General features: G+C 41.8%; 1 protein-coding gene across 2 annotated transcripts in view; it reads left to right on the top strand.

Moving 5' to 3' along the window:
• The window catches only part of LYN (LYN proto-oncogene, Src family tyrosine kinase), a 109,760-nt gene that overhangs the window by 71,946 nt on the left and 22,765 nt on the right, over positions 1 to 15,049 (top strand). For both annotated transcript variants that reach the window (XM_004679871.2, XM_004679870.2), the window contains exon 10: positions 19 to 95. In XM_004679871.2, coding sequence (XP_004679928.1) covers positions 19 to 95 — 77 coding nt within the window. The remainder of the gene's footprint in view (positions 1 to 18; positions 96 to 15,049) is intronic.

Below are 15,049 nucleotides of genomic sequence, written 5' to 3'. Positions count from 1 at the left end.
TTCTTCCTCTATCAACAGGCAGTTTGCTGGATTTCTTGAAGAGTGATGAAGGGGGGAAAGTGCTGCTTCCAAAGCTCATTGACTTCTCTGCTCAGGTGAGTAGCAAAGAGACCAGAGTGCGTATAAACTGCAAAGATTTCCCGGCCTCCGATTCATGATCAAATTGTTCCAGGGAGAATGCATTTCCATTGACTGTTTCCCTGTACTGGTTATGATATACTTCCTCAGAGAGCCTATGAATGTTTCACACAAAATGTGTGAGTTTGTGTAGAATTTCAACTTGGGTGTCATTTTCTCTAAGTTCAGTCAACCTCCTTGTACTTGACTCATTTCTGCGCCAGTGATAAAAAAAAAATGTGCAGCTGCATCGATTGCATTATGCTGTAATTTAGCAAAGTGATTCCATATGTGGTAAGCCCAGCCCCTAATGCTGCATATGTGTGTTTATCTATTAATCTGCCTCTTTTCTTGAAAACAAAGGGACTATATTCCTTTCTTACTCTACTCCCTTTCTGCCCTTCTTCTTGGATATGTTTTTAGCATTCTGAGAAATGTTCTTTTATAATGCTAGTAGTACCCTAGAATTTGCAAATTTGTTTACTTTGAAATACACATTTCCTGAATTACATTTAAGAACAGAGGGAAGTTCCCCAGAAACCCAGCATGTGCCTGGACCATCACGGAAATGAGCATCTGAATGGTGCCAGCCACTGAGTTTTAATAGCTTCATTGTGTCTGCTGGGTCTGCCAGTCACGTCAGCAGCTAACCATAGTGACATGTGTAGCCCAATGTAGCACGAGGGATTTCTGGAAGTCCTGGGACAGGTTAGTCCTCATGGTCTGCATATCGAATTGGGATATAGGCCAGAGGTGCGTGGGTGATGAGAGGATTCACCAGAGACAAAGTGGGGAGCAGAACAGACAGATCAACAAAGTACACTGCTGAGGGGAGCAACAGGAGAGACAGAAGAGATCTGCTGTGCCATGTGGGATCTCCCTAGCCAGCCAAGGATCAAACTTGTGCTGAAGCAGCTGCGGCCAGCTTCACAGTGCTGTGCTTTAACCCGTTATGCCACCAGGGAGGCCATAGACAACTTTTCTGTTGGAAAACTGGTAAGGCCTTCTTGGGAAGATGAGATCAGAAGAACCAATTAGCACACAGGTAAATAACTTCAAGTGCAGCAGGACCAGAGCACACACTGTACTATAGCACATTGTTGGAGAACTGGAGTCTGCCATCCACAAAGCATGTGGTACTGCCACTCAATAACCAGGTCACTTGCACAAGTCCCCTGCTCTTCAGACCACTTAGCTATCAAATGGGAATAGTAATTCCTACTTTAAGAAGATATTGTTCAGGGTTAAGTCAGTCAAGCTGGTGTGGACAAAAGTACTTGAGAGTCGTGGTGGAAGCTTAGGGGCGTTAGGTACAACATCAAGTTCTGCTCTAGCAGAGTGGTGAAATCATCCTATTCCACCCTCATCTTATCAACCCAAACTGGGCAAGTTCAGTTGGATCCTTACATGAGCAGGACATTTAGATGTGATCTAGAAGTCAGGTTTCTAATGTAAAAAGAGGCAACAATGCTATGGTGGAACAGAGATGACGGGAAGGGCCCTCTCAGACTCTGAGCTGACCCCCTGAGGAGCTCTGAGGGCTGACAGAGGTTGCCAGATCAGTTTGAAAACCCTGCAGAGCGGAAGGATGACTCGGACACACGCAGCTCTCATCTGCTGTAGATAGTCAGGAAATGGAGAAAGCAGAAGTCTGATCCACTGAGTCACGCTTGGCACCGAGAAATGAGCCCCTCTTTTGGAGAGGTGATTTGGACATCCCTGTTGAACTGGAGACTTGAGCAGTATTTGTCACACCATTTCCTCAGAAAGGGAAAGGGGCTGACGGAGGTGGGGAAAAGTGGGGTACGGGGCCAGGAGGCCTGAGTGGCCTGGCTGTTCAGTCAGCCCCAGGTCTGCTCTGTTCTACAGTTCTGTCAGTGGTATTGTATACATCAAGCTGGAGAAGGACTTCATTCTGTCATACAATATTTCACATTTAATTTTCCGTAACTTATCATAAACATCCTTACCATGTCATAGCCAAGGTTTTAAAAGCCCAACTCAAACTCTCTGTGTTGATTCTTTCACTTTGCAAGTTACTATGAAGTGAGTTGGGGAAAGTATTACTTACTAAACCGTTGTTGTTTGCAAGGAAGATTGTCCCAGAGTCCAGCATTGATGTTAGCTTTCAAGTTGTAGGTTCCAGCTAACTTCAGCCAGCATCAAAGGTGATGGGGCTGCATTCCCTTGGTGACATGAGGAACTTCTAGGTTAAGCACATGAAATGTGTGGTGTTAGTAGGGAGGCAGCCGCTCAGCAGCACCTGGAGGCAATTAAGCACGTGGGTGCAGTGTGAAATTCCTTTTCTTTAATCTTTTGACTTTGTGACACAAGTCCAGATATTGAGAGTAGGAGGTGGGGCCTGCATCTTGGCAACAAAGAGTGGGGCAGGCTCTGTGTGCCTCTGCCTGAAGTCACACGTCTTATATGTTCACTTGGTGTTCAGCACTTCTAGTGCCTGGCCCCACGGTGACACCATCAACTCCCTAATCACGCCTTCTCCCAACACTACCTTCATCATGTATCTTTCTGAAATTCCCCCTTTATACAAAAAAAACGCATCTCCGAATTTTTGCTTCTTTTCCTTTCAGCTTGTGCGACTAATAACATTGCCACTTTTCCATCACGAATAACATGAGAATAGTAAACATTAATAAAGTTGCAATGTAGAAGATACCTGGTACCCAGATATTTAATAATTATTCTTTTACTTTTTCCCACTTGATTGGTTAGGGTGGAAGAAAGCAATATAAGTCTGTAAGATCTTTGAGCATTTAACAATTAATGTGCTGCAAAATTTGCTTAAACTTTTCTCTCTTCTGTGAATACCTTAGGAAATTTAGTACTGACAGAGAATTCAGTTAAATTCAACAGTTTTTCTTAATGGGAGATTGGAAGTATAAAGGAAGCAGTGTCATCAATTCCAGCCTCAGAATGAGGGGCAGTGATGGGGCTTTTCCCAAAGTCTCATTTGACCTCTTCTTCCCTCTCCCTGTGATTTACTTCCCCATGTTCCACTTTTCCCCATGATACTTTCTGTGCATGAGAGGCTTGATTTCATCACTTCCTGTCTCAGTATCAGTTCTCTGGGCCTAAGTGTAGTCTACACTCTCATGTTCATCTCTTATTCTATTTGCTTTGCTCTGCATTTGGTGGACATTAAGAAACCCCAACTAAAGTTGCTTTAGTCAGGTTTTTTTCTCTTTGTATTCAATGAAGCAATTTTGTGCTGAAATAGAAAAATTGGGCCCTCTCTGGTGGCACAGCAGGTTAAAGCACATCACTGAGAAGCTTAAGCCACTTCTGCATGAGTTCGTTCCCTGCCTGCCCCAGAGCTGACCCACATGGCGTGGCAGACCTCTTCTGACCTGCCCGCTGCTCCCCTCAGCAGTGTACTTCATCGATCTGCCTGTTTTGCTCTCCACTCTGTCCCTGGTGAATCCTCTAACCCTCCACATCTCTGGCCTGTACCCCAGTTCTGTATGAATAAATAAATAAATCTTTTTTAAAAATGAAATAGAAAAATTACTCCATGTGCAAGGGAAGTTTGATGCTGTCAGATCAAGAGACTTTGCATAATTCTCTTCCAGCCTTCACTTTCTGGAAGAGAAGAAAAATTAACCTTAAAAGAGAAGGAGATGAAATCCTTCAGCAGAAGCTGAAATGAAAAACATTAGAGCTGTTAAATAGAAAGGGAAAAGAAGAAGAAAATTCGTAGTTGCAATATGGTGGTCAGATAAATCATCCAGGCCAAGTGAATGAAAGCATTTCTCATGATTTGGTGACAACTTCGCTAGAGAACAAAACTTATCAAAATAAAATGGACAATTATGTGTGAGTAAACCTGAAAAATCAAAGTTGTCACAATCACAGCAGCTAGTAACATCTCTTTAGCTCTTTCTAATTGATTGAAGTACTTCCACTACTGTTACCTAATTTCAGCCCAATATTTAAAAATACTTATATTGTTATTCAATATATTTGCTGAATGAAAAAGTGGCCTTTGGTTTGCACAAAGTTAAGTAACTGATAGATGGAATTGGTAGCCTCAATACTGACTCTGGGTAACTCACTCCTTCTTCTGCACCACTCCAAGATCAGAGCTGTTCCTATCATGGTTTGCGCTGGACACTATGCTGTTGTACATCTCACTTATTGGAATTTATGATAGCTTAGCTTCTCTCCCCCCACTCTTATTTCCCAGACATAGATCTTTCTATGATTATGCTCACTAATTTTGTTTCCAGGATCAAATTTTAAGCTAAATTTAAGTTGATAATTCGTAAAATAAGCAAGGTGGGAAACCTCAGTTAATTTGCATGTATTTCTCAGCCTTCTTGAGTAGAAAGACCTTCTAATATCAGGACTTGTTCAATAGGCCCTCATTATAATATCTACTGAATTAGAAAACCTAGATCAGGGATTTCTTGAAATATGTCTGTGTCAGATCCACCAGTCTCTTGGTGGCAAATCAGGTCTGAATTGTCTGGGAGAAGATGTTCTGGGGTAGTTTCTAGTGTATTTCCCAGTATCATTAGATTGGGTTTCCTCTTTCTGTTTCTTTGTAAGGAAACTAAAAGATAAGTAGGGTTCTCACTTTCTAGCTTATGGCTAACTGCCAACACCTCTCTCTTCTCCCCTCCACCTCAGTAACATGATAATGAAGCAACTACTTTATTTTCCAAATCTTTGTTAATATTAGCCATTGATTAAAGCCATTATCTTAATTTACTTAAACTGGAAAAATTGCCTTGAGATGCTGGGCCAGACACAATGGTCAGTGGAAATCTCAGGTAATGGACTTGGTTTTTGCCTCATCCAGAAGGCAGGCCCCTCCCTACTCCCTACTTAATCTCAACTCTCTGCACAGCAATTGTTATTCACGGCTCTGTTTTATGGTCCCATTTTCCACACTCTTCTTTCAAGTTCAGGAGTCTCCTCAGAGGGGAAAAAGGCTGGCCCAGAAGAGCTAACTCATTCATTCTATAAAATAACATGTGGCACCCACCACTCTGGCTGAAGGGGCCACAGAGCACTGGGCTACTGCATACTGCAAAGTGTATCATTAAAGAACCATTCTTTGGACGACACCACTTTCCCAATGTAAAATTAAACATAGTCATGGTGGTTTTTCTCTTTCTATACATTAGAAGAAGTATCACTCTCATTTTGGATAGGAACTATAGATGATGTTATGGTAGAAAAAGTATTGAGCTATGAGTTGGAAGATTTGCTCCTGCCTGGGAAGAACACTTGCAGAGATCCCAGTGTCCTCCTGTGTAGAAGGAACAGCCCAGGCTAGGGCCTCCCACAGACTTGACTCTAATATTCCATGGCTAAAAGAAAAAAATCTCTGGCTTAGAATATTCTTGTCAGTCACCACCCAAAAGCTGAATGTATCCAGGTGACATTGATATAAAATATTGACATTGCGCTCTATAAAGGAGTAGTGTCACATTACTGTTGCACCCAGGTTTCAGACATGTGAAAGTTCTGTCTTTTTTTGAATAATCAGTTTTATGTCTGAGGCGTAAACTTTGGCTGTGAAAATTTACAAAATGTGCAAATAAGTCTAGAGTTACCGTCAGTATTGCGAAACTAGATCATGTGTAGTTTCCTTCTGAAAAGGCTGAAAGAATAGGAAACTTATTTTAAAACAGTATAAAATAGGAACTCCTTTTTTTGTTTTGTTTTTGGTGGGTGGACATGGGGTGGTGTTAGGCATGTTTAAGCAAACTATGACTGGCTGTTTAAAATAGCAAATAAAGACAAAGAAGTGATTCTTGTGATTTTGATTAGATTTTTGTGTACAAATAAGAAGCTGTAAGTTAGCAGGGAGTGGTAATAGCGATAGCAGTTTTGGCTACATGCCAGAGTTGCCTGTTGGTATGATGTTGTCCAGGGGTGACAATTCTGGTCAGAGCTCCTGTAAGTTAGAAACTAGCTTCCTGTTTAGGTACTCAGGATGGAAGTCTGCAAGGCAGGAGCTAAGCTGAAGTGAAGTGGTTAGGAGTAGCAGAGTTCATCACTAGCTGCTCACAATTTAAAACGGACAACAAGGCAAAAGACTTTAAAGGAACTGCAGAGGCCAATGGTGCTTTGTCTTAAGCTCTTGGCTTGCTTCCTCTGTTCCCTTCCCTTTCCCACTTACAGACACACACTGAGCATGGTCAGGCATGCCCCAGACACCCCCCTGCCTGCAGAGTATATGGTAAAAGGGAACTGAGTAGAGGGACTTTGGACGGAACACTGGGCAGGTGCCCAGGGCTGTCTGGCGTGGACACTGAAGTCTGCCTCAATGGCGTGGAGGGCAGGCCCCCTTGGGTTGCGCTAACAACCTCCTGGCAGGTAGGCTTCCTGGAGGAAGTGATGCTAGGATCTAGGGCTGGTCCTGCCAGGCTGGGAAGGGATTGGAATTGGGGAACATTCTTTGAGGGAACTTGATGCATAAGGGCATGGAAGAGGAGTCCTAGGGGGTTCACTGGGTGTGTGAGGAAAAAAATGGGAGGGAAGACACAGGCATTAGTAAAAGGGAAGTATTGTCAACTCTTGAATTATGTGGGAGGAATAGTTGACTGTTTTGTATATAACTGAAAAATGAGAAAAAGAAAAAGTACTCAGCAAATGTTCTCACAGGTATTATAGCTTTATTCTTCCAGGTTTGTTTGTTTGTTTGTTTACCTTTGAAAAACGAGTGCATGCAATGTGTATTTATTGTAATATGTATGCATTTTTTGCCTCTCCGGCCAACTCTCACACACACACATATTGCCCAAAGTGTTTGCTATAGAAACTGGTCTATTTTGACTGTTGGAACCACAGCGCTCCCTGCTTATGTGACACTAAGTTTGATTTGTTGTGTGGTTTGGTATTGAAAGTGGAGATTAGGAAAGGTGGGGAGAAACAGGACTGGGAGTCCACAAATCTTTAAAGTGAAAGACAGGACTCATTCTAAAATTTTCCTACTGGGTAAGATTTACAGCTCCTTCCTGTCTTCCCCCTCAACCCCAAACTAATCCAAAGAGCACATGTTTATCTGGGAACCTAAACTCTGAGGGCCTTCCCACTGGGCTGGGGAGACTCAAACTCAGCACCTGGCTTCCCCAGGTAGGCCTGCCTCGAGTGTGCAGCCACCACCTAAGGACACGGCTTGCTGGGAAGGAGTTTGCTCCTTATCCTGATGGTAAAGGAGCATTTGAATGTCTACGCAGGACTTGCTGTAATGAAATCTGTGCTTTAAAGATGGCTCTGACCACAGCATACAGAATGACAAGAAGGGAAATAAGCCAGAGTCTGGTATTCATAGGAGAGGCTGGGAATGCTCATTGTTAGCACAGAGAATCACTGTGAAGAAGGTGAAGAACAACACTGTGTTCAGACGGAGGGCTGAGCACTTGGCATTGTTGTTATTGTGCTGGGTTAGAGGTGCCCAGGAGAGATGTCTGAGGTGGTCAAATGCATTAATATAGAAGTCTAGGGCTTAGAAGAAAGTTGTAAGCTGAAGAGAATTCTGAAAGACCGGCTCTGTGGACAGTCAGGACGCCTGGGCAAGGGCGGAAAGAGACAAATGCCAAGGTCCAGAGGGGGACACCGGGGGCCGGTTCCCAGAAGGCAGCACTTTAAAGACAAAGCAGGGCCTGTTCAGAACAGAGAACCCTCCTCTGGATTCTGCCCAAGGATATCCTTGTAGAACTTGGTTAAATCATTTCAGCCTAGTGGTGTAGGTGGACACCAAACATTTGACCTGATTCCCTTCTCTGTACCTGGTTCTCCCTCAGGCCTCCAGTTCTTGGAAGCCTTTTGTTTGTCCCCACAGCTTCCTCTCTACACCTAGCTCTGCACTAACTCGCCATTGCCTTTTCTCTCCAGCCCCTGACAGACACTTGTTCTAGCCTTTCTTTGTGTATTTGATTGCAAAAGATAGCTCACTAACTAGTTGATTTTGCCTCCCTGCTTAATCCTTTCAGTGGATCTCATCACCTTTGTAAAAACTTCTGGTTGGTGACCTGTGAGAAAACCCCTCTGTACCCTGCTCTCCTCAGTCTGGAGCCTTCATGTCAATCTAAATAGGAAATTAGAAGAACATGTGTGGATTTCTAAAACATTTTATGGGTCACTGTTCAGTTCTATTTAAGCATAAAGCATTTTCTTGACATATTCTTCTTCCCCAGCCTCTATGTTTACTTTCCTCCACAAAACTACCTCATTGTTTGAAATGAAAGTGAGAAAAGAAGGAAGCAGAATGTGTGACTTTGGAACTTTATGAAAAGACAAAAAAGTGCTTTGTTTCCCCTTCTCTTGGAATAAAAAACACCAAGAGGAATGAGAAAATATCAACAAGATAGTTAACACTGAAGCCAATAATGAAGGCATGTAATTTTGGTGGAGAAAAATGATGGTTTTTCCTCCTCTTGAGAGCTTTCCCTGTACTGAGATAACTCTCCCCTTTCCTCACACCTCCTGGAGCCTGCAGATATAAGGATAGGATTCCTGTGTTGATGAGGCCTTGCTATTCTTTAAAAAGTCAAGATTTTTAACTCATGCTGATTGTTCTGCCACCTCCTCCAGGGTCCATAATTCCCTGGGTAACGCTACATGTTACAAAACCGCATGCACATTGATTGTTAAACACATGATCATATTTCTCACAAAGACCACATTACCTGAGCCAGGACCAAGGCTCTATTTTAGCTGTGCTCCTTGCTCCAGTTTGCCATTTGAAAACTTGCCTCCCATCCCATGGGTCCCCCAACTTTAGGTCTCACCGGTCCCTCATCCCTCCTCACCGCAGCTGTCCCTGGGGCCCGCACACTTCCTCCTCTGCTGCACTCTCTCCAGCCCCTGGAGTTCCCACCACTGTGTCTCGCAAGCCCTGCGAGACCATCAGATGTAGGCCTTTGTTTCTTGACTTCCTCTTCCCTGGGATTCTGTCCTCTGTCCTCTCCCCAACCCTAGCCGCTGCATGGTCATGACCCACAGTTCTAAAGCTCCATGATTGCCCTTCCAGTCCATGGCCTCTCCTCTACTGGCTCACTCTCTCATACTCCAGTTCCAACTATCTCAGCCCTTCCCTGGCCTTTCCAGCATAAGGAAGCTTCCACCAGGTCCCATTCCCCATGCACTTAAGAGTTTCTTTTTTTCTTTTTACCAAGCTTCTAACCCCCCACTTGCCTCTTTCCCTTTATTATACATATCCCTTTGAAGCCCATCTCTTACCTGTTTGCCCATCAACCCATGCAACAGCCATGATCCACGCTGACGTGACATGCTGCTTTTGTTACGTCTAGCTGCAGGCCAGTAGTCTGAAGCTTCTGTTACTTCTGAAACCCAGTAGTCCTTTCAAGCACTTCTAAACAACTCTTCTCACCTTCTGCTTGCCTCCAGTCCTTTGCTCCTTCTTTCCTTTCTGTCTTTTGGTGGATTTCTTTCACTTTGAGAAGTTATTAATAGAAAACCCACATGCTACCTCTTGGCTGATGAACAGCCACCAGCATTCTACTCTCAGTCCAATCCACTCCTGCAATGTTAAAACATTGTTCTAGAAATTCTACATTAGTGTTTTCTCCTCATGTCTGTTCTAATCCCATAGGGTCATCTGTGACCCCATGACACTAAATACAAGGGCATTCCACTCTCCCCTTGAGGCTTGTGGTGGTGCATCATTTTCGAGTTCTCCTCTCACCTCACTGACCATTTCCTCCTCACCTTCCAGCATTGAGGTCCTCATAGGGAGGTCCTCCGACCTCTTTCTCCACAGGCATCCCCTAAGTTACCTTATCGGTAGTGCTGCCTGCTTTCCTAGAGCTCTATAACTAATGGCCACCAGCTGGGTGTGGGGATGCTGTTTGATCCACTGTGACTGCCCATGCTCTGACCTCTCTAAAGATGTCGCCCCTTATCTATTCCTCCGTCTGCCCACCCTGAGCTAGCTTGTCTCTGCACTGATATGCATCAGGCTCCACAAACTCAACATTTCCCAGAGTGACTGTCCTTCCACCCCAAAACCTACCCGCCTCTAGCCTTCTCCACTTCTGCTGATGGAAACACCATCATCATTCTAGTTGTCAAGCCCCAAAGTTGAGAGTCATTCTTGACTCTTTTTCTTATGTTAAGTATCTAATCCAGCAGCAAATCTGGTTGATTCTTCTTTTAAAACAGATGCCATTCCTAACTGGTCTGTCACTCTGACCCAGTCTGCAGACTCTCACAGTGGGAATTACCTCATAGTTGCCTGGCTAGGCTTGACCTTTAGCACTAGCTTCTTTCAGAGCCCCTTGAGAAGCAGCAGCCAGAATGTTGCTTTTCAAACAAGATAAATCAGGTCAACTTCCTCCTCTCAGCTCCAACTGTCTTTAAACCTCCACCAGAATTCAATTAAAACCCCCAAGTGGGGGGTTTTGTTCTGAGACTCTAGTCTTGTCATGGATTCGCCTTCGTGAAGATTTTTATTCTTTAATTTGCTTGGAAATCTATGTGGCAGGGTTTCATGTACTTGCCATATCAAAAGACTCAACTTAGGCTTTTGTATAACTATAGATCTGGGTGTCTTGGGGCCTTGGATGAGTCTAGGACTCACTGCCAATGGAGAATTTGCTGAATTAGGTGAGTGCTCACGTCTCAGATTAGATTTAACAAAGAATGCTTTTCTTCTTCATCATACAGCAACTGCCGCCAGGAAGGCATTGTTTCTCACTGGTTTAAGTTAACTTAGTGAAGTCCAGTAATTGTCTCCTCAGATTGTTGGACACAGAACAATTCGAACTGCCGAGCAAAATGCTTGACAGGATTTGTTCCTTAGATTCAGTTATTTCCCACCCCCACCTCTTAACACCTCCCTCTTTCACCTCCATCCTTGGGAAAAGGAAAAGTCCTAGAGCACAAACTGTCACAGGTTCCATTCATAAACATTCCTTATTTTGAAAACTCACTTCAACAGGGTCAAAATACAAATAAAGTTAGCAAATCTGTTTCAGATGTATTTGAAAATTATCGGATCTCTTTGCAATTGTTGCAGGAGAGGTAATAAATTGGGAATTATTTTCTGAGCTAGAGTTCTGGGAATTCTTTCCACCTGACAAAACTCAAGCTCTTTTAAGGTATTTTGAAAGAGCTGAACTATAGCACTTATGTCTGCTTCATATTTTTTCACTCCTTAGCTGTCTGACATAGTGCATATCTATTTACTAATATGTTATTTTCTGTCTTCCCCACCAGAAACTTAACTGCACATTTGATTTATTTGCCCATATCCTAGAATAGAATGGGCTCCTTGAAGGCAGGACTGTGTGCACATGGTTGGTAGATGAATGACAGTCCTTGAATCAGAAGTTCCTGTCTCAAAGGTACCTTGATCATCTATCTATAGATGCACTTAGCATGTCCTAGGGGTGAGCATCCTAGTGAAGCTATAAATGATCAGACTCTGAAATTCACTCTTAGCTTTTTTTCCTGTTAACTTGTGCATATTCATGGATTTATAGGGCTATATAAATATGACTACATACTTAGTAAGCAATCCTGGAAGTGTGTCTAATTTATAGCACAAAGCTCAGTGTTCAGGTTCTGAGACATTCTGGGAGTTTCTGAATGGGAATCTGCATCAGATGTCATTTTTATTAAATAGGGGTTTTATTAAATCAATGCTTATTTATTAGAGCCTGTGACTTGAAAGGCAGCAGATACAATCATTTTCATGTGTGCTGTTATGTTTTTTTCTAACAACTTTTAAATTTAGCATTGAAATGAATTTATAAAAAAGAAAAGTCAAACTGACCTATAATGTATCAACTAAAAGCCTTATATCCTTGATTCCAGCTTAGCAAATCTAATGCTTCTTTCCAAACACCTGAATAGATTATGGATCTACTTTTCCCACACAGATGGAATCATACAGTGTGTTTTATGTTACAGCTTTATAGATTGACATATTAGATATTTTTCATATCAGTAAAGAATGATTCTCCTTATAGTTTTAAATCTGCTTAATATTTGCTTGTACAGATGTCCTCTGATTTATTTTGCAATTCCCTTATAATCAATGTCAGTTTTTTATTTTGTTTTTCATTAGCAAACAATGCATGGTGATGAACCTTTTCTACATATCTTTGTATATTTGTACAAACATGTTTGAAGGATCACTGGGTTCTAATAAATAAGCATTGATTTAATAAAACCCCTATTTAATAAAAATGACATCTGATGCGCTTTTCTGTAGATCTACTATACCAAAATTATGTATAAATTTTTACTTTAAATTTTGATAGTTATTTCGAAGGTCTTTCTAAAAATAAGACTAAGTTTTGCTTTATCAGCTTGCCGAAACTGGATATTAACACTCCGCAATTCAGTTTTATAGGTAAAATTTAGTATTTGATTATTGCAATTTATATTTCTTTAATATAGATGAAGTCAAGCATTCTTTCCTATGTTTATTTTTCTCTTAAGGTTTACTTTTTTTTTAACTCTTTCTTTAAAACTTTTGCCATTTTTTGTTAGCTATTCACCAAACATCATTTACATATGAACTACAAATTACACATGAATTACAAATTACACATGTACTGAACTGAATGTTACAGTTTTTCATTTTATTAAAAACACCTTATAAACATGTAAATACATATTACTATTTAATAGTTTGCCTATTAACAGTGACTTCCTTAATATTCCTTTATTGATGAACATTTAGAGCATCTCTAATTTTTCAATACAAAACATTGCTCTTCCTGGTGGTGCAGCTGGTTAAAGCGCAGCACTGCAAGCTAGCCACAGCCACATTCCCACCTCTGCCCCAGAGCTGAGCCACATGGTGCGGCAGACCTCTCCTGACCCGCCCACTGCTTCCCTCAGCAGTGTACTTCATCAATCTGCCTGTTCTGCTCTCACTCTGTTTCTGGTGAATCCTCTCACTGCCCCTGAGCCTCTGGCCTGTACCCCAGTTCTGTATGCATAAAAAATCTTTTTAAAAAATCATTTCTCTGGACAGAACTTTATTTTATCTTTTCCTTTTATTGTCCAGCCTCAGTTGTTAGATAACAAGATCTACATAAAAAGCTTGTAATTTGCTTAACATTCACAGCTGTTTCTGGTGAATCCTCTCACTGCCCCTGAGCCTCTGGCCTGTACCCCAGTTCTGTATGCATAAATAAATCTTTTAAAAAAATCATTTCTCTGGACAGAACTTTATTTTATCTTTTCCTTTTATTGTCCAGCCTCAGTTGTTAGATAACAAGATCTACATAAAAAGCTTGTAATTTGCTTAACATTCACAGCTTTCACTGAGAAAAATTTGTCATGCAAGTAGTGAATTGTTTGTAAATTTGTGGTGCTTTGGGGTCAATTAAGATAGTTCCCCTTTCACCTCAGAGCCAGTCAGTAGTGTACATCCGAGAACACCCACAAAAGTTTGGAAATAAAACTGAAAAACTTTTCTCCCTCAGGGTAACTTGGGAACATTTTGCTTCCTCTCCTTTCAAAATAACAATTATGGTTCATCAGTCACAGGTCAAGGGATAGGTCATTTATATCATTGCAGTGATAGGAAAAAAATGATATAAAAAAGGGTAGGGAAAGCAAAAATGTCTCTCATGCCACAGTGCCATTAATTTGGACAAAGACCACTTTGTCCTGGATGTACAGAAGTGGTGAGTCTCTTCCCTGAATAGCTGGGAGTGGGGAAGGCATCACTGGCAGATGGTCTCTTCACTTCCTTAGGCAGTGGATATAGTCTGACTCACTGAAGCAGAGTCTGGAGCGTACAGCTTCTCCCAAGGTTGATGTCAACCATTCAGCAAAAGTGAGATGGCTGCCAGTCAGCATGTGTGAGGTAACACCTGTCTCTGTGGGCATCTTCCCACCTGTGGTCACTTGGTTCTAAAAGATTGGCTTTATTGCTTGTCATTATGACCCAAATCTGGATTTTGGTCATTTTGCTAGTGAGGATATTATTATGATGATTGTTATGAATGGTGGTGATAACTACCACCTTGCATTGGGCATTTTTGCATTCTTTTCCATCTCACCTTAACACTGCCATGTTGGCACTATTATTCTCATCATTTTATAGAGTGGAAAACTTGAGACTTTGAGAAGAAACATTTTATATAAACCCAAGTTGACTCACCCTAAACTCTCCATCCACAGTCACAACTATCAAACTACTCCCTGAGGCATCATTATCTTGCTACTTCCTGGCAATCCCAAATTATACATCTATATCTTGGCCAGTTTTACTTGAGGTGGGATTGAGGAGAATCCTGGGAGGAGGAAGTAGTACAGGAGAAGCTTTGACTACTTCCCAGCTTGGCTAGGCACTGGGCTGCCCCATCCAGCTGCCACTAAGAGTTGTCAAACCCTTTCCTTGGTTGTAAGTCCACTGCCACAGGTGGTGGTGATATTTTTTTAGGTCATTCTTCATTTTGTACTTTTTTCATCTCAGTTGTATTTTAAATACACAGTTCCATTATTAGTTACCTTCATGTTATGTAATTATCATTACCATCCCTCTCTAGAACTTTCTTCATCTTTCAAAAGTGTGCCCATTAAACAAAAACTTCCTGTTTTCCCTCCTACAAGCCCTTTGCAGCCACCATTTTGTTTTCTCTCTATGAATTTAACATCTTAGCACTTCATTTGCATGAAATCCTAGGTATTTGTCCTTTTGTGGCTGACATTTCACTTAGCATAATGTCCTTAAACTTCTTCCATGTTATAGCATATGTCAGAATTTCACTCCTTATTATGGTTGAGTACAGTTCTCTGATATGCGTCTGCTACATTTGCATATCCCTTCATCCTTGGATGGACATTGGGTTGCTTCCACTTTTTGGCTTTTATAAATAATGCGTCTATGAAAAGGGGTGTACAAATGTCTGTCCTTCCTGTAGTTTTTGGGTACATACCAAGAAGTAGAATTGGTTAACCATATGGTAAT

This window comes from Condylura cristata, unplaced genomic scaffold (assembly GCF_000260355.1).
Source record: "Condylura cristata isolate star-nosed mole 26May11 unplaced genomic scaffold, ConCri1.0 scaffold00009, whole genome shotgun sequence".
NCBI lineage: Eukaryota > Metazoa > Chordata > Mammalia > Eulipotyphla > Talpidae > Condylura > Condylura cristata.
Note: the sequence above shows the minus strand (reverse complement) of the source record. Positions and strands in the feature narration are given on the sequence as shown.